This window comes from Podarcis erhardii, assembly GCF_964252035.2.
Source record: "Podarcis erhardii genome assembly, chromosome: 9".
In the NCBI taxonomy this organism is placed as follows: domain Eukaryota; kingdom Metazoa; phylum Chordata; class Lepidosauria; order Squamata; family Lacertidae; genus Podarcis; species Podarcis erhardii.
The window spans coordinates 38,165,262-38,188,742 of record NC_138512.1 but is presented as its reverse complement, the minus strand read 5'-3'; the positions used below and the strand labels follow the sequence as shown (position 1 = coordinate 38,188,742).

Genomic DNA, 23,481 nt, shown 5'->3' with positions numbered 1-23,481 from the left:
GTTCTGATAAGATCTGCTGAGAAAAAGGTCCGGCAGTATCCCACCAAACAAGGCTGACTCCCCTCTCTGAACCTCTAGCATGAAAGAAGAAAGAATAACGAAAGCAGCTTTCTGAACAATAGTTTCTCTTCTTGTAGTTTGACCTCCTTTTCTGGAACTTTCAGAGGGTTGTAGCTCAGTTCCAGAGCACATGGCCAGCAGCATTTGCTGCTTTTCTAACCTGAGAGGGCCTGGCCCGGCACATGACCACTTTATTAGTAGAGCTAGGCTCAAGCAATAACTGGTCCAAGATTATCTAGGAAACTTAGTTGTGTGATAAGGGTTGTGCATGCTAAACCACAACACTACTCCGCCAGCTCACTATTCTATGACTTACAGTTGACCCTAATAAATGCTAAACTGATGATAAATTTAATGAGGACTTTTCTTTCTTTTTAAAAAAGGGAACTGATGTGGAAATGTGAAGTTAAGATTAGAAAAAAGAGAAAGAAACTGAGAGAAACAAAACTGACAGATTTGCCCGTTCCCTATTTGGTGTAGAACACTAGAAATAGAGGAAAGTATATTTAAATGGAAAATTCAGGTTACCAGTAGTGAGGTGGGGGCAATAGTGGAGGGCCAGCTGTTGGTACCAACCCCTATTGTGAGCTTCTCAGAAGATTCTGGCTGGCAGCCCTTGATAGCTGCAGAGGTGCTTAGAAGTCCAACAAGAGCGGCAATATCAGCTCTTCTGATTACAGCCTTGTGAATCCCAGGACTTTTCAAATGACAAAGGCTCTCTGGGGTGTCCTTTTAAAGTAAGAGAGCATCTGTGTGTTGTATTTGAATGCAGTGTTTAAACAGAAGCAGCATGTAGATTCCAGTTATGTTCACCATTTATAACACATCAAGGTTTTAGAAGAGGCACCACAAAGCCGAGATGAATTGTTACTGAGGCTGCAACTAGATGTGGAGTGGGAGACTGGTAATTAGAATCTCCTGTGGATTTTCTGCTTGCCTGTTGTTGTTGTTTTAAAAGGATTAATAGTAGCCAAGAAGGACCGGAATCAGATTGGGAGTGTGGCACTTAGAAGCGTGTGAAGTTTCACCTTTGCTCACTGTGTACCCTTTCCCCATTCAAAATGGCTTCCCAAAGCTGCTATTTTCCCCTGCAGGAAGCAGAACCAATTTTAATCAGGAAAATAGGAAGACAAAAAGTTACCTCTGCGCCACTTCAGAAGCATGGTTCAATCGGATTCAGGGTCCACTGCAGTGGTGCCTATTAATCTTTCTTTTTAAAAAGCTGTGGGATAACTTAATCATGCATCTCCCATGTCATGACTAGACTGGCAGTGAAAGGAGAAATATGGGAGAGCATCTTTATATGTTTTGCATGAGATCTGATAGCTGAGAGTACTAGTGGAAATATAGAGTTGAAATAACAGCTGCAGTGTGTTGTTGGGCGGAATGTCTCAAAAGGATACCATCAGTTAACAGAAGGTCCATTTATATAACAAAGGGAAGAAAAGTTGGAAAGAACAGCAAAGGTTGCAGGATTTTGATAATGATATATCTAAATGTGTTTTCTGATCTTCTCCTGGCCTCTGCACCTTTTGGTACTGACCTAGAAGGCAGCACTCTGCGTGGGTTAAAAGGTTATTTGTGTGAATAAGGAAGGAGGGTTTGTAGCTAAGAAGAGGAAATCCCAGCTGATAAGAGGATTCAAATTTTCAGGGGAATATAACATGTTTTTCAGGTGAAAGTTCAACAGATGAATGAAACATGATAATTGAGTCTGACTCCATTTGTGAGGATTTTTTAGAAAATAGGCTATTAGACATTGTGAAATGTTTTTAATGGCAGCTATTTTACAGAGCAGCCCCAAGTGCAGCAACCTGGCATAAATTACACCAGACCCAGAGTCTGTCCAGGAAGGCCTGGGATCGGGCAGCTGCCCAGTGGAATAGAAATGAGCCAATGAAGCACTGAAAGCCAACTTAGCATCACCATAGGAATTGTGCCCACCTTTGAACATGCAGGTCCCCCACTGCCCTTCTCAGGTGTGTGTGGACTGCAAGTGTACACAGAGACAGGACATGAGAAGTGGCTCAAAAATGGCAGCCCAGGAATGCAAGCAAACAGAACGGAACACACACAGCATCCCTAGGAACTCTCAGTATATCAGCTGATACAAACATGTACCTGAGTCTAAACACCCCAGAACAAGCCCTCAAGGGTGAGTTATCACCTGTGCCTTTCTGCATTTCCTTTCGACCTCACTGTTACAATCCTCCAGCATCATGTATATATGTGTATGCAATTAGGGATGGGGACGAAAAATCCATTTCACATTTAAAGGTGAACCTACCCAATTCACACTTTCTGAATCAATATGTAAACTGAAACACAGCAATATTTTGAAAGTCACACTTACTTGAATTTTGCACTGCTGTTCTCCAGTCAAGTAATGTGTACAAAAAATGCATATGCAAACATAAACTGTGCATAAAACTGTACATTATTAAAAATAACATGCAAAAATGTATATTGGGATGAATTACATAAAAAATGTGTATATTATAAGAAATTCACACTCAAATGCTGATGAATTTTCATGAGGACTTTAAAAAAAGAGCAAAGTAATGTGGAGAATGGAATTTAATATTGGAAAAATGAGAAACTGAGATTTGCTGATCCCTACCTGCAATTCAGGATAACACTCCATGCACCTGATGAAATGGATTGTAGTAAGTTTTAAAGTGTGAATGTATTTCCACAAAAAAGGAACAAAAGAAAGCCTGTATAATTTGGTGTTACATGATTTCACACTGTTTCAGAAATGGGCTCTTTCAGACCCTGCCTTCTAGGCATGGGGTCATTTTAGAACGTTAGAAATTAACACACACACACACACAGAGAGAGAGTGAGAGAGAGAGAGAGAGAGAGAGAGATGCTTGTTGATTTCACTCACCCTGTACAATTCATTGCTAGTCTCCATCATAGTTACTTAGCAGAATTTTCATAGGTTCCTGGGGTGTGTTTTCAAATATGTTTGTTTCTGTCAAATTGTTCCTATCTCTTACATACAAAACTTTTCTGATCCTTACTCTCTTGTCATGTCTCATATGTCATCTGCCATGACTGGCCTGGATGCCTGGAATACAGCCTTTAACAGATATCTCTCCTGGATATTGTGACTGGATGCTTCAACCTCTGGCTTTCCTCTGTTCCTGTCCCAGTCCTATGACTTCCTCAGCTGTTTCTGGTCCCAGTCTGTCCTAACCTTATCTGTCTTTTTGCCCTGAAATTATAGGGTGCTGCCTTGGATACTGATCTCTGGCCTGGTTATCTGAATTCTGCAATTGTTTAGGTCCATAGTACCTGGCTATCCTGTTTAAGCTGATCTAGATAATTTAGAGCACCTCCGGACTGTTAGTATTATCTGGGCATGATCCAAGAACACACTTGGACATTTCGCTTTGAGCAATTAAAAGGGCTCTGTCAGCAAAGCACAACGATCCCCATTATAAAAATGAACTGTTTCCAATTAGGACAATGACAGGGACATGAATTCAGATGTGTGGAACCAGCGAATGATAAAAGGGAAGACGTATAAACACTCTGCTAGCAAATGGGGATGGATGCTTATTGTTGTATAACTGTCCTGCAAACAAATCAGAAAAAATGCTCAACAGAGGGTAGATATAATCTAACCTCCATAGCCTTCGATTCTTCACAGATGAAATTAGGGGCACCCATTGCAACAGCTGCTGGAGAGCAGGAGTCAGCTTTCTCCCACAAACCCTGCTTGTGGGGTTTCTGCAGATGTGCTTTCTGGTCAGATCTAACAGGGTTGTTATGTCCTTCCCACTCTAAAGGTCGTTCTCTCCCTGCTAAGTTACAGAGTAATCCTAACCATATCAACTCAGAAGTAAGTACCTGTGAATTCAATAGGGCATATTCCCAGGTTAAGTGGGGCTACGACTGGAGCCTTAGTTTTTCTGAGATCCTTGTCTTGCTCTGGCCATTCATAGATGTTACCCAAATAATAATAATAATAATAATAATAATAATAATAATAATAATAATAATAATAATTTATTTTTTATACCCCGCCCATCTGGCTGGGTTTCCCCGGCCACTCTGTCCCACCCCCCATGCTTCTAACCACTTCATGGAGAGTTTAAGTTTCCATAGGAAGGTGCCTTAGTCAAACCCTTAGTTCAGCTAGCCCAGTATTGTCTCTAGTCTGGCATTTTGTTATACTTTAAGTTGCGACATGCTCCTCTCAGTTGTTCTGACTGGCAGAACAGCTCTTTAGGAATTCAAGTGGGGTGTCTTTTCCCAGTGCTACCTGCATATGTTGTCAGGGAATCAAACCTGACACAGGTGCTCTGCTACTGAGCAGCTACAACTGTGGCCATTCCCTTAAAAAATGAAGCAAGCTTCTGGTCCTCATGGTTCCGGTTGAATGTAAACAGGACCGTAGAAAGCTGCCTTACACTCAGCCTGACCTTTGGCCCATTGTAACTAGTACCATTTGCAGTATTGTCAGCGGGTTACCAGCAGGGGAGCCCGAGAACTTTGTACACCCCGAGCTTCTTAGAGGATGAGTGGGATACAAAGGTATAAAATATGGGTGGCTAATAAAAAGCAATACCACTCCCACATCACCCTGTACAACTGGCCAAAGAGGATACCCTGGAGGGATGGGCTTTCTCAGATGGGCTTTTTGGGTGAGTGCTGCTGTGCCACACCTGCCCCAGCACAGCTTTTCCAAGGAGGCCAGTCAGCTGCAGGAGAGACCAGGGTGCCTGCAGCCTTCATTGCACCACAAAGGTGTAGAACCCCTTGCCTCGAAGGCCCCCATTTCCCCTTCTCCTCACCCAGCAGCAGTTTCAGCACCTCAGTCACCTGCCTCAGTACTGTCTCGCTCCCGGCCATGGCAGCAGCTTTGCGCTATGCTTCAGGCCCTCATCTTAGTAAGGCCAGGTAATGTTGCCTGTTGTTTTAGCTCCTAACAAATATGAACATCTGCAGTGTGGAACCTGGGAAGAGAGTACTATGTGACCATGGATGGCAGCCATTTCTAGCCTAGCATGATTGCCTAGGGTTCCATCCTTTGTCATGGTGACTGATTATTCTACCGTATCCCACAACCCCCCCCCCAAAAAAAAAACCCCACAGTAGCAATGTACCACTAAGAAGGCAGGAACACTTTTAGTATTACTGGCCAGTGAAACAGTAGTTTCAGCAGTGGCATAGCTGAAGACCTAACTCCTGACCACTAAAACTAATCTTTTCAATAGAAAAGGGGGAAATAGGCAAGCTTACCAATCTGTCTCTGCTTACACATGACAAATGGCCGTGTATGTTCATGTATTTCCCATCTCTCAGACGAGGGAGAACACCAGCATGTCTTGATTTATTTCACTAAGCAAGGGAACATAGGAATTGTCATCTCAGGTAATAGATGGGCTTGATACTCTGTTCTTGGCTTTTTTGTTTTGATGTTCCAGGGAGATATATATAATGCTAGGTGGTACAATTATGAAGTAACCTTTACATAACTGCATTTCTTTTCTCTCCCGTCTGCCGTCTATTCTTTTACTATGTTTTTTGCTTTTGCTTTTGGATAGGATAACTAAAAGTGAACGAAAAGAAAGATGATATAGGCATTCTTTTAGATTGTTTCCCAAGAAAATCATCCATAAGTGCCTCCAAACTGTCAGTATTTTGCGGGAGGGAGTCACACCAGAACTTCACGTTTGCGCAGCTAAGGGCTCTGCCACCTTAAAGGGCTCTGCCACCCTTGCAAATCAAATCCACTTAAAAACTTGGACTTTTGCAGTTTGGAAAGTGATGGGCAAATGTATTGAACAGTGTGGGCTGAAAGAATGATGCACAGGAAGATATGGGCTGTGTACACGCGATACAGCACAGTTCCCCCCAAAAGAACTGTTCTGGAAATTGCAGGTTTGTGAAGTGTAAACTACAGTCTCAGGATTCTTTTCAAGATGTATGTGTGAACGCGCTTGCTTTAAATGCATGGTTTGTATGCAGCCATGGTAAACACCTTGCAAGCAAATCAGAACGAATGTTCAATAAAGACCAAACTCTGGGAATGTTGTGGGTAACAGGAGAGGATATATTGATTAATATTATCCTTCCTTATTCGTGCTAGCAAGTTTCTTCATACAGCAGAGTGCATTCCCCTATTACACAGCAGGAAGCTGGTTGCAGACTCATTAGAATCTCTTAAGATAATAAGCAATTCAGTCTGGGTTGCCCAGATTGGGATATGTTCCTGGTAATATCCCTTGAATCCCTCCTAAAAGAATAAAGACACAACAGTCTTATTCATAAGTAACAAAAATAAGTTTACAGTGGTACCTCGGGTTACATATGCTTCAGGTTACATACGCTTCAGGTTAGAGACTCCGTTAACTCAGAAATAGTACCTTGGGTTAAAAACTTTGCTTCAGGATGAGAACAGGCGGAGGAGGCGCGGCAGCAGCGGGAGGCCCCATTAGCTAAAGTGGTACCTCAGGTTAAGAACAGTCCTCCAGAACGAATTAAGTTCTTAACCCCAGGTACCACTGTACTCACGATCAGGCAGAGCACAGTGTGATCCCTGAAGACAGGCTTTAGGATTAAAGTTACAAATAAGTACAAATAGTTTTACCCCATGGAGTCTAAGTGAAGCAGGAAGCAGGCAGGATGAAAAAGAAGAGAGGTGGCTATGTGACTTGGCCTTTACCGGGTCTGGAAAGGTCATGTCCACCTACTGGTCACATGCAAAGAAAGGATGCTCCAGCCAGGTGTAACAGGAAGTTCGACTGGCTGGACCAACATTCCCTGCATGCCCACTCTAGCAAAACAGATAATGTTGTATTTGACTGCTCCAGTGGATTACATCCCACACAAACACAGTCTAACTACGATGTACACTTTTGTGCAAGCAAATTAAAATGACCCCAGGTGGCGCAATGGGTCAGTGTGTCTGGATGTTAACCAAAAGGCTCAAGCCCACCCAGGGATAGCTGTGGGCATTGCAGGGAGTTGGACTGGATGACCCTTTGGGTCCCTTCTAAATTTCAACTCTGTTTTTCTGAGAGTCTGTGAATGCTGTATAAGCAGATTGTATTGAGGAGCCCTGTGTGTGAGTGTCAGAGAGAAGGAGACCTTCTGAAAGTTTAATAAAATTTTGGCTGGAGCTTTTTGCCTTACAGAAAGCCTGCATCTGCTGAAATTTCTTCTTCCACCCATCTATTAAACATGCTGGAACCCTGATCTCCTTTGCAAGTTTAAGGCCCACTTTTAGTCTGCCACACTCACCACTCTTTTGATAAGTACTGGGAGGGTGCGGGCTGAACAGGCCATCAGTGAGAGTGGAATACAAGCTTGTTGTGTTTACACAGCCAACATGTGCACCTTTATTCTGAGAGCTGATTCATGCAAGATAGCCATCTGCTGTTTTTACACAGGAAATAAAAGATGGTGTTGTTAGCATTTAGGCAAGTACAAGGCACCTGGCACAGAACCGGGGAGGCATTTCTCCAGTCCAGAAATGTAGTAAGCACCTTTGTTCCTCCTCAGCTGCCTGCAGAGAGAGATACAGCTAAGGAGGTATAAAATAGCCATGCCACTCTGGTGAGGTATGCATGAATTAGGCCTTAGTTAAATCAATCGCTGATCAGCTGCATAATGGCTTTTCCTGTGCTCTTATCTCTTTGCCACTTTTTTTCCCTGATAAAATGTCAAGGGGTTTAGCAGAAGCTAACGTGCAAAGACCTAGATCTGCTTGTGAGATCTGCCATGTGTGTGTGTGTGTGTGTGTGTGTGTGTGTGTGTGTGTGTGTGTGGAATCCTTCCCAAAATACAAGCAATACTTGGTATTAGGAATTTCAGCTCATGGTCTCTGTTTCTGCATAGCGTATAATCAGCTCAAGAGCAGAATATCTTTAGTACATTTTTATCTACAACCCTCAGTACTGAGGGGATGGAAAGAGAATCTTCTGGTGAATTCTGACTCAGATGCACATGGGTGCCAAAGACTGTCCTGTGCTTGAATTTCTCAGAAGCCATTTTGGTCTTGGAACAGTTTGTTAGAACAGCGCACATGTCAGTATATTCTGTATCTGAATTATCACATGCTTGGTTTTCAGGTTCATTCCATGTCCTTACAGAACTTTGGAGTGGCACAGAGGAAGGATTTGCAAAATCTCTGAAGCGGCATTCCCTTAAATCACTGTGGGAGCCAGCTGAGGCTCTTGACAGGCTCAAAATAAGCAAGTTGACTTGTAAGTTGCTTTAAAAAAATCTCTCAGGGATTCTTTTTCTTTTTCTTCTTTTTGATTCAGCTGGATCTCCTCCAGTATGTCTGCTCTGACTATGGCAATCGAGAGCCGCAGTTGGAAAGCATTTCTCAAACTGCTGCAAGCTGCAGACTGCCATTTGGTGGCTTTTTCTTCCTGCCAAAAAGAGTCAAGTTCTACTGAAGCTTTGACAGCTGTGCCTTGTCATGAAGAAAATCCTCCTAAGAACAGAACTAATGATTTATCTTGATAGTCCTGTGTAATGACCAGTTTTATTTGCAGAATGCTTTTAGCGAGTTGTGTATCACCCCCCCCATATTTCCCCTAGCAACAGACTGAGAGAGAAAGAGAGGGAGATAACTTACATCTTTTTAAAAAAATAAACAAGCAAATAAACAAACAAACCCAAAAGCAAACCACCCACAGTTCATCAGGGTTTGGTTTTTCATATCTTGCGAAGCCAAAACGTCTGGCTAAAGATGATTGGCATGGAGGAGGAAATTGGGATTTGTATTGAGTGAACACAGAACTAAGGCAATTAAATCACATAAAAGTGCCAAATTATATTAGCAAGGAAGTGTGCCACTGAAGTTCCTCAGAACCAGACTGCCTAATACCAAGCCAGACGATTGGTCCATCTAGCTTAGTATTGCCTCAACTGATTGGCCATGGCTCTCTAGGGTTTCAGGGCATTTTCACCCTACCTGACGATGCCAGAGATTGAATGTGAATATGTAAGCAAAGCAGATGCTCTGCCACTGAACTTCATCCCTTTCTCCTATTAAGGAAAGAGGAATTTATTATTTCTTAATCTTTGAATCTTCAGGATAACTAAGTGGTTTAAACATTACAACATTACAATATTCAAAATAAAAATGTTACAAAAATAGTACTGGGTTTCCTTTTTTTTTAAAAAACAGTTGTGGCCCTGTTCTGTTTAGCTCTCCACTCCTCCCCCTGGCAATGCACTAATGATAGATCTGGGCGTCACTGACACAGATAATGAAGAGATTGTTCTGGGTTTATCCCTTTTGACTTGATAGCTTCACACGCATATGGGAAAAATTCATTTGCTGTTTCAATTACTTCTGTAATTAAGTTGATCAAACACAATCCATATAAATTACCTAAATTGAATTTGATTGACTTCTCAGTCCCATGAAGTGAATAGGGTCATGTAAACTATACTGAATAGCTACACTAAACATACTTCATTTTCAAAACTTTGAATTTGCTAGAAAAACAAAAATGCATTTAATACACTTTCTAGAGGAGCACTTTCTATACTTAAATCTCAGATTTGTTTCTGTTTAGAAAACTCTGTTTATAAAACTCTATGCTCCTATTTCTGTTTAGAAACCTTTCTGTTTATAGAAACCACAACTTTTACATATTCCGTTTCTCTTTTAGGGGAAAAAACAAGAAAGAGCCTAGTAGTACCTTGAAGACTAACCTATTTATTATGGCATAAGATTTCATGGACTGGAGTCCACAAAAGCTTATGCCATAATCAATGGGCTAGTCTTTAAGGTGCTGCAAGTCTCCCCATGTTTTTTTGCAGCAACTAACCTAATGCACTCCTTCATGGATCATTGCCTTGCCGTGGCGAAGGGGCTTGAATAACTCAGAGAAGCTATGAGCTATGCCGTGCAGGGCCACCCAAGATGGACAGGTCATAGTGGAGAGTTTTGACCAAACGTGATCCACCTGGAGCAGGAACCGGCAAGCCACTCCAGTATCCTGCTAAGAAAACTCCATGGACAAAGGGAACAGGCATATAAAAGTTATGACGCTGGAAGATGAGCCCCTCAGGTCAGAAGGCGTCCAAAATGCTACTGAGGAAGAGTGGAGGACAAGTACAAGTAGACTCAGAGCTGATGAAGCGGCTGGGCCAAAGCCGAAAGGACGCTCAGTTGCGGATATGCCTGGAAGCGAAAGGAAAGTCCAATGCTGTAAAGAAAAATATTGCATAGGAACCTGGAATGTAAGAACCACGAACCTTGGTAAGTTGGACGTGGTCAAAAAGGAGATGGCAAGAATAAATATTGACATCCTGGACATCAGTGAACTAAAATGGATGGGAATGGGCAAATTCAGTTCAGATGACCATCATATCTACTACTGTGGGCAAGAAACCCGTAAAAGAAATGGAGTGGCCCTCATAGTCAACAAAAGAGTGGCGAAAGCTGTACTGGGATGTAATCTCAAAAATGATAGAATGATCTCGATACGAATCCAAGGCAGACCTTTTAACATCACAGTAATCCAAGTTTATGCACCAACCACTGGTGCTGAAGAAACTGAAATTGACCAATTCTATGAAGACTTACAACACCTTATAGAAATGACACCAAAGAAGGATGTTCTTCTCGTTATAGGGGATTGGAATGCTAAAGTAGGGCGTTCAGCCTCCCCACTGTCCCCCGACCTTGTGGGGCTGGCGCTGCGGCTCTCCTGAAGCCTGGAGAGCAAGAGGGGTCAGTGCGCACCGACCCCTCTCGCTCTCCAGGCTTCAGCGAAAGCCTGCATTCGCCCCATAGGACGCACACACATTTCCCCTTCATTTTTGGAGGGGAAAAAGTGTGTCCTATAGGGCGAAAAATACGGTAATCATTAAATGTTACATGTGAATGTGTGTAGCACTAGTATTTGTCCACACAGATTGTACATGTTGTAGCATGTAGATATATCTACTGTCATTAGGGATGCAGACCTCACTGCAGCTCTTTGACTAGATTCGCACCGTAGTTTATTTCCTTTCCTTCACATTTCCCTAACTATTAATTTCTGCATTATATTTGAGCTTTCACACAATGTAAAAGCCACTTTTAGAAATCCAGTGGAATGTAGTAGAAGTTTACCACTCGCTTTTGTATTCGTTTATTCCAGAAAAAATCCATTTACAACCCCATTAACCCAGAAAATTGTGGGGGTGAAGTGATGAAATTTGGGGACAGTATACCAGCATAAATTTGCTTCCTGCAATTGTCGCGGCTGAATCATGGCTGAACAGAAGCATGCATGTGCAGAAAGGGTCAGGGAAAGCAATATTGTCCAATGGCGTTCGTTGTGTCACATCACATCCACTGGTGTGAATGAAATTTAGTAGGACATGCCGGTATAGTGATTCAAAAGCCACAGTTCCATAATGCAACAGGTACTGCAATGTGAAAGGAACATTAGAAAACAGGGCAGAAGCACTAACGTTATAACCAGGGATATTGAATGCAATATTCCCCCTATCTGAATATTGTCAAACATTTGACAGTGTTTGCCACCATGGAATGCGTGAAACAACATTTAACTCAAGGTTAGGGAAACTGCAAACTGCAGCCTTCTAGATAGTATGGCCAATGGCCAGAAAACGGAGTTGTGGTCTGTAGGGCCACAGGTACCCCATCATCACTTAAGTATTTTTTTAGATGTATTTCTGTTCAATATGGCCTGGATCATCAGTATTGGGATATAATTGGATTTCAATTATATATCTGAAAGTTGGGAGCATCTACAGAGCTGAGCCACATAAGGGTTGACAGGTGTCTGCTTAAGGACACAGCATGGTTCATGACCACAACCAGGTCCGGGCTGCAGCGTCAAATCTTTATTGAAGGGCAGTGCATCACAATAATAGACTTTGCAGGCCCATTATATCCTTGTTCTCTTTTAAATTCTCGACAGCTTGGCTCTTTTCAGATTTGAAACAAGGTACCTTTGAAGTGAACCAGCTTTCAGATTCTGAATGTTCAGAATCATTGTATGTCTAACTCCAATGTAAAAGGTTTGGGGAAGTTCTTAGCAAGCACAGTTTCAGTAACTGTAATTAGAACTAAAAGGCGTGCATAGCACTGAATCATCAGATAATGCTTAAGCTGTGGTGTCACATCACTGTATAATTGACAACTTGCTGTGCAGGGGAAAAAATGTAATAATAGCGCTTAGCTGTTATGCAGTTTTCCTGGAAATAGCAGAAGTCATGATTCATGCGGAGAATAGAGGCAACTTCATGGAGTTTACTAAACGTTTACCTCAACAACCCAGTTCCATTACTTTGAAAGCAAAAGGCAACTGGCAATGAACGTTGCTTCTGTAGGGAACAGATTTCGCAGTTTTACATTTGTGTATCTTTCTAGCGTTGTTTTTGTGACTGGGATCTGTTGGCTTTTTGTGCCATTTGGCAAACAGGAGGAACAAGTCCCAAGAGGAATGATGGTTAAACGTCTACAAGTGAGGCCTGCAACAAAATGTTACAGTATATCCACGTCACCTCCTGATAAGGGAGCTCCTTTCAGAGTTCCAGCCAAGCAGCAGTGCTTTTCTCTAGGATATGTAAGCTGATAGAAGCACAAGCTGGACATTTACAGCTTTTCTTAAACACCCTTGCATTTACGCAGACCATTTGGCATCCTGATACCATGTTCTTGTTTCTTAGAGACTTGTTTTGGCTTCATTTCTGTCAGCATTGAGTTCTCTGTTAGAGAGAGTGATGTATCAGGTTGAGTATGTGCTGTACACTTCACAATGTTTTTGCCAGGCAGTGCCCAAAAAAGAATGTAATAAAAGTGGTTGTTCCCATTTTACAGAGAAGTTACTAAAATGGATTAAGACATCCATTATCCTCTCGTAGATCCTCTCGATGGATACTTGGCTGATATGGATGTTGGCCAATATTGTGAAAACCCTTGTTGCCGATGCCATGACTTTAAGCATCTTCAGTAAGGAATAAATTGTACTAGTAACACATTGATTTACTTGAATCAGACCATATTCAGTAAAGTTTATTTTTAAATAGAATTGGTTACTGGTGGCCTTGCAGATGCTAGACTCCAACTTCTGCGATCCCTGACAAATGGCCTTACTGACTGGGGCTGATAGGAGCCGTACAGCATCTGGAGTGCTACTGATATATATATATCAGTTTTATATATCTAAAAAATGTCTGATAATAATATTTCTCATACAAGAGACATTATTGTCTGGAAGACTATGAAACAGGAGGGAAAAATGCTTATCTTTACAACTAAACCACTAGGTGGCAGATAAATCATTGTATAGTGTTTGCATCTTAAAGCAGAGTTTAATCTTGCCTTTATAAATGACACTAGGGAGAAACATGAGTTTAATTTTTGTTCAGTTTTCAAAACATCTCTGTGGCTGCTCTTTGAAACTGTGCTTGGGAACTTTTTGAGAGACAATCAAACTGTGAAGGAGAATATCTTGGCAAATAAGCCTGGGGAACTGCCAGTGGCAGAGCTTCGTGCTCCAGCACCAGGGGCGGAGAGCAGGTGGGGGGTGGGGCTAGCGCATGTCCTGGGGGCGCGGTGCACCACCCGTAGGGGCATGGCGTGCATCCTGGGGACATGGCATGCTGCCCGTAGGGGCATGGTGTGCGTCCTGGTGGTGTGGCCTGTAGGGGTGTGGCACCCAGAACGGGGGGGGGGGCATCCGTGATGGCACCCCACCGGGATCGCGCTGGGGGGGGTGCGTTCCCCCCACATGCCTTTTCCTCTGCCAGTGGGACCTGCATGGCTAAGTATCCCCCAGTAAGAACTATCAACATTCCAATACACCACTGTAGCAACACCTTCAGGACTTTATTAGGCTACAATGTTTACCCCCACCTCCCACCCCCAGGGTGTGAAAAAGCTTCTGGATGCTTTCCGGACAGTAAACTTCAGGTTTAGGTGAATCAGTTTCCCGTAAGTTGGCAACCCATCATAGATGTCCATGCTCTAGATCATAGATGTCCAGATCTAGATGTCCATAGATGATTGTTTCCACATCTTCCTTAATTACTTGGAGCCACACGTTGATCAAATGTAGAGTCCTCTGAATTTTAAGGCATAATTTTGGCTTGAGCATATTTTCATGACTTTGAATATTTTCATGACTTTGAATATTTTCTTGACAAGATTACATGTGGGAGAATTTCCTAACTTGAATTGTTGGTATTCCCTTCAAGTTTCCCCAAACAATGCAAAATCAAGTAAATGAATATGTTACACAAGCATAGTTATTTTGAGAAACATTTATTTTCTTTGCCATTTTCTACAATGCATCCCCCCTAGCAATACCAGAATTGCCTTTATGTATCAAATGAGTGGCTCTTAAATACCAGAAGTTTCTCTTGGACGGTATGAGAAAAATCAATCTCTAAAATTTCATAAAGCATAATTCAGGCATAAAAAGGAAATAGAAGTGTTGCCTAAAAGGTGACTTTTTGAGAAAGCTTCAGATAGGTTAACTTGCTGCTCTCATATGTGGTGGGATATGTTGCTTGGCTGCCAGTGTTTAAGATTTAACTGTCACTCCATTTGGCTTCCACGCATGGAATTGGGAGGGTCTCTTAATGTTGGTATTTTAAATAAATAAAAAATAAATTTGTACATTGAAATCAATAGCCTTAGAACAGACGCTCTGCTAATTTATCTGTCCCATATACGACGTTTCTCTCTGTGATGACAAATTCACCTAAGCCAGGACCACTTTCTCTGCTTCATGTTCCATGATGAGTAACAGCAGGAGAAAAGAAACAGAGTTTATCCTAATAGCAAGCTAGGAGACAAGGATCTGGTTTATAATGACATGTGCATAGCAATTTCTGGACACATCAGTTATGCCTCCATTACTTCCTATCACCCCATCATCATCATTTGTTTCTTTGTACAGTGGTACCTTTGGATACGAATGGGATCTGTTACGGAGCTCTGTTCACATCCAGAAGCAAACATAACTAGGAATGGCACGTCACTTTTTGTCACTTCTGCGCATGCACGTGATGTCATTTTGAGCATCTGCGCATGCGTGGGCAGCGAAACCCGGAAGTAACGCGCTCCGTTACTTCCGGGTTGCCGCGGAGTGCAACTCGAACGCGCTCCACATGAAGCATATTCAACCCAAGGTATGACTGTATGCCACTTTTCTGAAACATTGCACCCAAAGTATGTGTGTGTGTCTGTGTGTTGGAGAACTGGATCCAGCCAGTGGGCAGCTGATAGCAAGGGATAGCAGCGCACAGAAGCTTCAGTGATCACCAGCTGGTTATTGTGGCTTGTGAGGCTCTGTGCACTGAAGACCCACCAGCTGATCATTGTGGTTTCCATGCTGTGCAAAAAGGGCCAAGTGATCAGTTCCCTGCCACTGATAATAGGAAATAACTGAATCCATGTCAGTTTTCACACCAGCATACTTCTAAGACAATTACCTTACATGACAATGTCAAAAGCAAGTGCAAGAATCCTCCTGCTGGAAGATCCATGGCAGCACCGAAAGCCTACTCTCAAAGTGGGCCCGTTGGGTCTCTGTTACCTTCTTCAGATCACTAGCCTCTTTTCTAGGGATGATATTTTCTTGTAGCACTAATGTCAGCCACGGGAGGTAAGTGGCAAACAGCTCAAGTATCACTTTGAAACTTTATGCATATTGATATTCCCATAGGCAAGATGATATGCGCATTAATAAGAGTGCCATTATTTCTCTGTCTCTCTCCTGCTCTCTCTCTCTGAGCTGAGACATGAACAACAGCTGTCAGGGATTGATCAGATGAATTTCTCAGTTGAAAGTGAACTGAACTGAGAGTGCTTGGCAGTCTGGTGCTTATGAGGATAATATATATATTTATGCTAATCTCACCCCCTTTCTCTAATGTGGCAGGAATGTATGCCTATGGAATACATTGTATAGAACAAGGGTCACCAATGTGGTGCCCTCCAGATGTTCTTTGACTCCAACTCCCATCATTCCTGACTATTGGCCATTCTGGTTGGGGCTGATGGAAGCTGGAATCTGATAACATGTGGATAGCACTATGCTGGCTACCATTGGTGTGGATACATACATGGTGGTGGTGGTTATGATAATAATTTATGCTATTTTGATTCAAAGTGCATTAATTGTGAGTCAATAGATCTCCTTTTTTCTTCTGCCCAACTGTATACAACGTTGGTGGGAATCTGGGAGAAGCCTAATAAAACCGACCCATTTCCCCCGATGATGAAAAGGTTTTGCAGAACAAATTGCCTTGCCAGATTCCTCATCCTGGGATTTCATTGCAGTTTAAATTAAGTTTAATATGTCACCCTGAAATCTTACTTTCTTCAATACAAATTCCATTTGAAACCAAGCTCTTTCTCTTCTGTTCTCTGCTGACATCATTAACACTCTTCCTTTTGTTGCCAGATAAGGCAATCAATATATTCGGCTAAAGAAATATTGCTATTGTTTATCCCTGCAAGTCTGTGATGCCTGAGCTAATTGGCAGACAAACATTTTCAAACCCATCACAATTAATTGTCACCCATCAGAAGGAAATTTCACTGTCCTGTATTTATTAGGCCAAGAGATACAAATGGTCTCATTTATACCTATCTAAGGCTATAAACCATTATGGCTATGCTCTGCCTCCATGGTCAGAGGCAGTAATGTTTCTGAATATTAGTTGCTGGAAATCACGGTTGCAGCATGGCAGGGAAGTGCTTTTGTGCTTTGATCTTCCTTGCCATAGGTATCAGATTGGCCACTCTGAGAACAGGATGTTGGACTAGATGAGCCATTGGCCTGATCCATCAGTTTCATCTAATGTTCAGATTATTGAATTTATAGGGTTGGATGCAAACTTAAGTATGCTCAACTAGAGGGAGTAACTTAATGCTCTGCTCTAACCATGTCTTCCATCTGGATCCAACCAATGAGATTATTCACTCTGTCAGTAGTTCTTATCCTTTTATAGCTGCTTTGTACACATGGCTTTATTGTGGTCCATAAACCCAAAATGCAGCGAGGTATAGTAATCATTACTATAGAAGTTCCAGAAGAGTAATGGGAAAGGAAGTATGAGAAGCATCCTTTCCCTGCACTTTCAAGTCATGTCCAAGAAGATGTGTCTATATTTGTGTTCAGTGAATACATCTTCCTCTTTAGATAAGACCTGAAAGTGTGGTGAGAAAAAACTCAGGTTGCTTATGCTTCCACTCTCCCTACTTCTTTAGATTATCTAACCTGCTCTAACATCCAGATGCTCAGTTTCTTGGAAAGAAAAGAATAAGTTGCATCTTGATTCCATAGGCCAGTTTTTCTCAAGCTCTCTGATGAGGCGGACTGGCACCCCCCCCCCCAGTGTGCCAGGAACCAGTACCATATATGGTCCCAAAAGTGGAGTGGAGTCAGTGGGGACTGGAAGCCAGTGGCTTGTGGATAGGCACTGACTGGTCTGTGGACCACCACTTTGACTACCTCTCTAGACTGACTCTGGTTTGGGGATTAGGAGGTACCAGAGTCTGACTCCTGAATCCAGAGGAGCTGTATGCATCATCCTAATGCTGAATGACCTTCCCAGAAGAAAACAGCAATATTCAGAGTTTAGTGTCAGATGTAGCCTGGCTCCAAAGAACACCATCAGGTGAGAGTTAAAAGCCATTGAGATTTTAAATACAGAAGCAAACAAGAAATGCATCACAAAACAAGCAGTTGTTTTTCTCAGTAATGCAGAATATTCAAAATGGATCATTACTGAATAATCTTTTTCTGCTGGGTGAAGATAAGATTGATTAGTACAGCCAGTGAATTCATTCACAGGAGTGGCGGGGTGCAGGGTTGGCTAGAGCTGATGAGCTTCCTAGGAAGGATATAACAGGTTTAGGTAAATTTCAGCCAGCTTTTCCAGTTTATTGCTGTTAAGTTGATGTTACAGCACAATTGCCTTTATAGCTGTTTTTCATCTGTTTTATTAGATGAGTGCAATTGTTATTGTGCACTTGTATTTTGTGTTGTTTCTTTTATATGTTTATATACTTATTTAAAATGTTCAAATATTGTCCACGAAAAATGGATTCTAGGGCAGTTCACAATTAAAGTTAATGTACACCATCTTGAATATTCTGTAGAAAGGTGGGATATGCAGTGAAAAGTCAGGGTGTTTTTTTTACCAAATATAATCCTCATGATGAATTAAAAATTAAGTCTGTTTCCCTTCATTTATGTGAATGTAGCTGGAGCTGACCATGGTACTAGAAACTGAAGATACTACTGTTCAAGTAGGTATTTCAGTCTTTTTCACAGCAAGGAACACAAGAAGTTATAAATTGTGGACAGTTGAAGTAACCCATTAAACAATTCATCTCCATTCATTTCTCCCTCTTTTTTTCATCTCAGAAACTTCAGTGGGTGCGGTGACATTTATGAAATGAATATGCAGCAGAAAAGAGTGTGGAATCCACTTAACCATTCAGTGCTAAGAAACTGGTGTGCTGGGATTTTTCAACTGAATGATGATAAGGAATGTTAAGGAGACAGGGCTGACAACGTCCTGGTAAACAGACATGTATCATATTGTGATTCATTATCTCAAGAACGCCTAATAGCTGTTTGCTACAAGCTATACTGAGTACAAAATTAAATTGTTTTGAGAGAGTGAATGTGTTAATTTTTTTCTTTCCCAAATCATATTAAGGAAACAAGAAGTTATGTTTCAGGAGCCCCATGCTGACAGTTAATGGAAATGAACATGAAGATGGATGTTGTTTAATCAATAATTTCATTTTAAAAGTTGCCTGCGATATTTATGGTTGGACATCTCCTGCTCATTATTTGTGAGTGTCTTTTAAAAATGGAAAGATCATATAGCAGTGCCAGCTTTATCTGATGGTATATCAGCATGCAGAGTACTGACATTTCTGAAGACTGACAGGTCAGTAAGTGGATTCTGCTTCTGCATCTATGGAAGTAGAATTTCGCTTTGCCTCCTTGGCCCGGAGTTCCACAAACCAATTACCCGGAATCATCTCATTAAAATCAGCCTGTGATCCAGAGAACTGTGTGTACGGCTGGGTCACATTGTTGACTATGGAAAGCAAAGATTCGTGAGGACAAGCCACTTTCTTGCTGACAGATGGAAAGCCTTCTTGCACTTGCCGGATCATCCCACCTTCCAAAAATGCAATTACACAACTTTGAACTAGGGTGAAGGCCACAGCAAACAGGACAACCACTGCTCTTCATTCCATAAAATCTCTTCATGTGTAAGATTCCAACTCTCTTTCTGCAGAACATTTTCATGGAAACTTTTGCGCAAGTAGACTCTCTTCTCCTCTGCCCAGGTACACAGCAACTGTAATTTTTGCTGATAGTTCAGCAGTTCGAAAGTGCTAGGGCAAGGAACTGTCTGAAACCCTGGAAAGCCACTGTATTAAAAATACTGGGATAAATGGCCCAATGGTCTGGTTTAGAGTAAGGCAGTTTACTTACATTCCTAATGAAAAGACTGCCCAACTTTACAGTAATTGCAAAATCTTACATTACATGGATCATAATCTGATCTGCCATGCCTATAGTTTCTTTACAGCCCCACTTTTTTCTGCTCCATCTTTCCAGTCTTTAGTGCGATTGACAAATGTGCTGGGGCACCTTTCCACTCACAGTTGCTGTCAGAATATCACCAATCTCAAGCTTTTCTTCTGCATAAGCTTATTCTGCTAAATCGTAGTTTGCTATGCTGTTAGAGTGGGACTGCATTACAAGGGATTCTGCATTTGAATGCAACGTGAGCCCTGCACATGCAATGTGTGAAGGAGACCCATACACAGAACAAAGCTGCAGGGCCATGTGCCTACTCCCAAAGTACAGGTGTTATGCATGGGCATCTTCAAGGGAACTCCTTGACATGTAGACTTTCCATGGGTATCGAATGTTGTAATATGGAGAGTGAATTAGTAGTCTTTCCTTTGCAGGTGTGCATAAAAGGTAAAGGACCCCTGACAGTTAAGTCCAGTTGCAAATGACTCTGGGGTTGTGGCACTCATCTCACTTTACTGGCCAAGGGAGACGACATTTGTCCACAGACAGTTTTTCCAGGTCATGTGGCCAGCATGACTAAGCCAATACTGGTGAAACCAGAGCAGCGCACGGAAAAGCCATTTATCTTCCTGCCAGAGCGGTACCTATTTATGTACTTGCACTCTGATGTGCTTTCGAACTGCTAGGTTGGCAGGAGCTGGGACCGAGCAACGGGAGCTCACCCCAACAGAGGGATTTGAACCACTGACCTTCCGATCGGCAAGCCCTAGGCTCAGTGGTGTGCATACCTAACACTAATATAGGAGGTAGGGCCACAGGTGGCCCCATGTGGGAGGTGTGGGTTCCACAGGTGGCCCACAGTCCTATTCCAAACATGATTCTTCTACATACTAAAAGGTGGCATACTGGGGAGCGAATTTCTAGATGAGCTCTTTGCCTGCTGTGCTCGTTTTTTATTTGCAGACAATTTTTGACATAGGTGGGGACTTTCAAAAATATGATTGCCCATCCATAGTCTGAAGTGACACTGTCAGTCCTTTGCACTGTCTCGGGACTGTTTCACCTCATTCTAGTGTATGTATAGTGCAGGCCTCATGAGGAGCCAACAGACACTTTGAACACTTAGCATTCTAAGGACCAAACGTGATGTGACATTAATCTCAGGAAGCAAAAATCAGGAGATTTTTGCTGTTGATGCCAATGGAGGCTTTTCTTGCAGTCCATTGGCAGCTCCTTATAGGAGATTTTTGCTGGGATCATCAGGAGCTATGTATAGAGTCATTGTTCTTGGTGGTGCTACCAAGCACTAGATCTGTGGTTTGTTTCTGTTTTCTGTTTTTACTTTTACTGTTTAATCCCAAGGCTATAAACTTTAATTCCTTAGTGGTTTTGTGGGAGCCACATGTAAAATCATGCATTTTCCAGAGAATCCCATATTCCTGTTATCTAAATGCTTCCTTATTGTGGCATTGTGTAGTTTGATGATGCAATTTAATTGAAGGAAGCTGGTCTAAAGAGAGTCCTGGCTTGCTACTGGCTGAAAATGGTGTAGCGGGTGTGGTGTTTTTTGGGGGGGTCCTTTTCAAAAACCAGCATTTTTATAGGCTTCTGCTTTAAATCCATTCCTCTCCTCTGTGCCTCCTGCCCCCTTGTTTACTTTGGCCTAGTCACAGCAAATTTAGTTTTATTACCAATTGATTTCCCCCCACCTTTCATACCGTCCAGCGGAGAAAAGGTAGGGAAATGTGATTTACAATATAATACTAGCCAAATCAGCATGGAAAGGCATAGACCTTGAAAATGCTTATAAACTAATCTTATTTCAAGTTTGCAATGCCCCTTTACAAGAGTGTCTGTATTCAACGTGAGAGCTTGCTGGCTGATGAATGCGTGCCTTGCAGTGTGTTACCATGCATATAAAATAGTTTATGGGAGAATATAGTAATAAAATCTCCGCTGCAACTTGAGGTGGGACAGCACTCTATGCTGCAGCAATCTCCTTGCTGACAGATAGGTCCACATCCTTTTCAAACTGAGTGGTGTACCTTTTGCTGTAGCTTCCTGTGCATTTCCTATAATTTAACTCCCATATTCTTAGAACGTTAAGTATCCTTTGCGTAGCTTTCTGATCTAGCAGCACTCTGCAGCTTTTAAAAATAAAAAAAAAACACCTGTTCTTAGCGTTGTCTTAGATTCCATTTTTCCCATTTTTTTTTTAAACAACACAATAATATAATCTCTTCCCCACTAGCTCTAGATGACTATGGATGCTGGCCCACTTTAATCACATTAAAGGTTTTATATGACGATCCCTGGTGGCTAGAATATTATTTCTGAAAATGTATCTCAAGAATATATGTCAAAAGCAGTATCCCTTAAGGCAGATTTTAAATTATATCCCTATCTATTACTAATTATTTTTAGGCACATATGAAAAGGAAGGCTAGATCGGAGGGTTACTCTTATGCTGGCTCTGGAAACGTGTGTAAGCTATGATCCTCAGCAGCATAGAGTAGAAAATATATTCCATGGTTCAGTGGGTCATAATTCCACACAACGTCCCTGGCCCAAAGCCTAGTGTAAATGCACTCTGAGCAAATGGAGCCACCATATAAAGGGGCTTTTCCATTCCCTCCAATGCAGAGGGATGTTTTGAACCTACATCTGATTCTGTGAATGATTTGAGATGATTTATTAGACTTGCCTATTGCTTTATACCGTATTTTTTGCTCTATAGGGCACACCGGACCATAGGGCGCACCTAGTTTTTTTGGGGGGAAATAAAGGGAAAAAAATTATTTCCCTCCCCAGCCCCAAAGAGCAAAGAAGCCAAGACAGCAAGCGGGATCCATCCCGCTCCATCTTGGCTTCCGCTTTAGCCATGCACAACCTCTCCAGCCAGGAGAGGCTGCGCGTGGCTTTGGCAGAAGCCAAGACAGCTAGTGGGATGAATCCCGCTCACTGTCTTGGCTTCCTTTTTAGCCGCGGGGCTGGGGAAGCCTGAGCTTCCCCCAACCCCAGCCCCCAGAATGGGTCTGGGAGTGGCGACAAAGTTGCATGCAACCTCGCCTTCGCTCCCAGAGCTTGCTGCTATCCGCAGCCTTCGGAGCCCGGCGGGAACTCCCACTGGGCTCCGAAGGCTTGCGGATAGCTGCCCAAAGCCCAGGGTGTGCAGCACTGAGCTCCCTCGGCTTTGGGCTGCAGGCTGCTATCCGCAGTCCTTTGGAGCCCAGCGGGCACTCCCGCCGCGCTCCGAAGGCTTGCGGATAGCTTCCTGAAGCCTGGAGAGAGAGAGGGGTCGGTGCGCACCGACCCCTCTCACTCTCCAAACTTGAGCAAAAGCTTGCATTTGCTCCATAGGATGCACACACATTTCCCCTTCATTTTTGGAGGGGAAAAAGTGCGTCCTATAGAGTGAAAAATACAGTATATAAGAAAGGCTCATAGCAATTTACAATGTGTATAATACAATGAAATGTAATAAAAGTGTATTAAGTGATGCATGATATCAAGAGTAACAGTAACAAAATCATGCCCAGATGCCCTGGAGAATATATATAATATATATAAATTTATTTACGGCTATTAGCCCATAAAATATGTACAAACATAAAAGCACAGAAGCATAAAAACCAATACATCTAACAACAGAAGGGGAACACCACGATGCAAGGGTGGGACATTGAGCAGTGACAAATAACAGCTTGGGGCCCGGAAAGATCCAAGGGACGGTTCACAGAAAAAGGAGAACTGGAGACGAGATCCGTCATGCACTCTCATCATAACTGTCCGATTAGTTTTTGTTTTTGTTGTTGTTTTTTGGTGGTTTTTGTGTGTGAGATAACCGCATTCAGGAATCTCGCCACCTGCAGAGTTACAGAAGGATCTGTATCCTGCA

At 42.4% G+C, this 23,481-nt stretch overlaps 1 protein-coding gene across 10 annotated transcripts in view; it reads left to right on the top strand.

Annotated features, from left to right (window-relative positions):
* Positions 1-23,481, top strand: part of LOC309349473 (uncharacterized protein) — a gene marked incomplete at its 5' end in the record, with an annotated part of 127,174 nt that overhangs the window by 60,114 nt on the left and 43,579 nt on the right. For 5 of the 10 annotated variants that reach the window (XR_014159924.1, XR_014159925.1, XR_014159926.1 and 2 more), the window contains 2 exons: positions 5,619-5,745; positions 8,148-8,270. Coding sequence is in view for 1 of the 10 variants with exons in the window: in XM_081875531.1 (XP_081731657.1) it covers positions 8,148-8,282 (135 nt within the window). Of the gene's footprint in view, positions 1-443; positions 1,526-2,945; positions 3,911-5,618; positions 5,746-8,147; positions 8,283-17,478; positions 17,692-18,280; positions 18,330-18,443; positions 18,702-23,481 lie in introns of those variants that run through there. The other 5 variants (XR_014159930.1, XR_014159929.1, XR_014159931.1 and 2 more) reach the window with 5 other exon arrangements.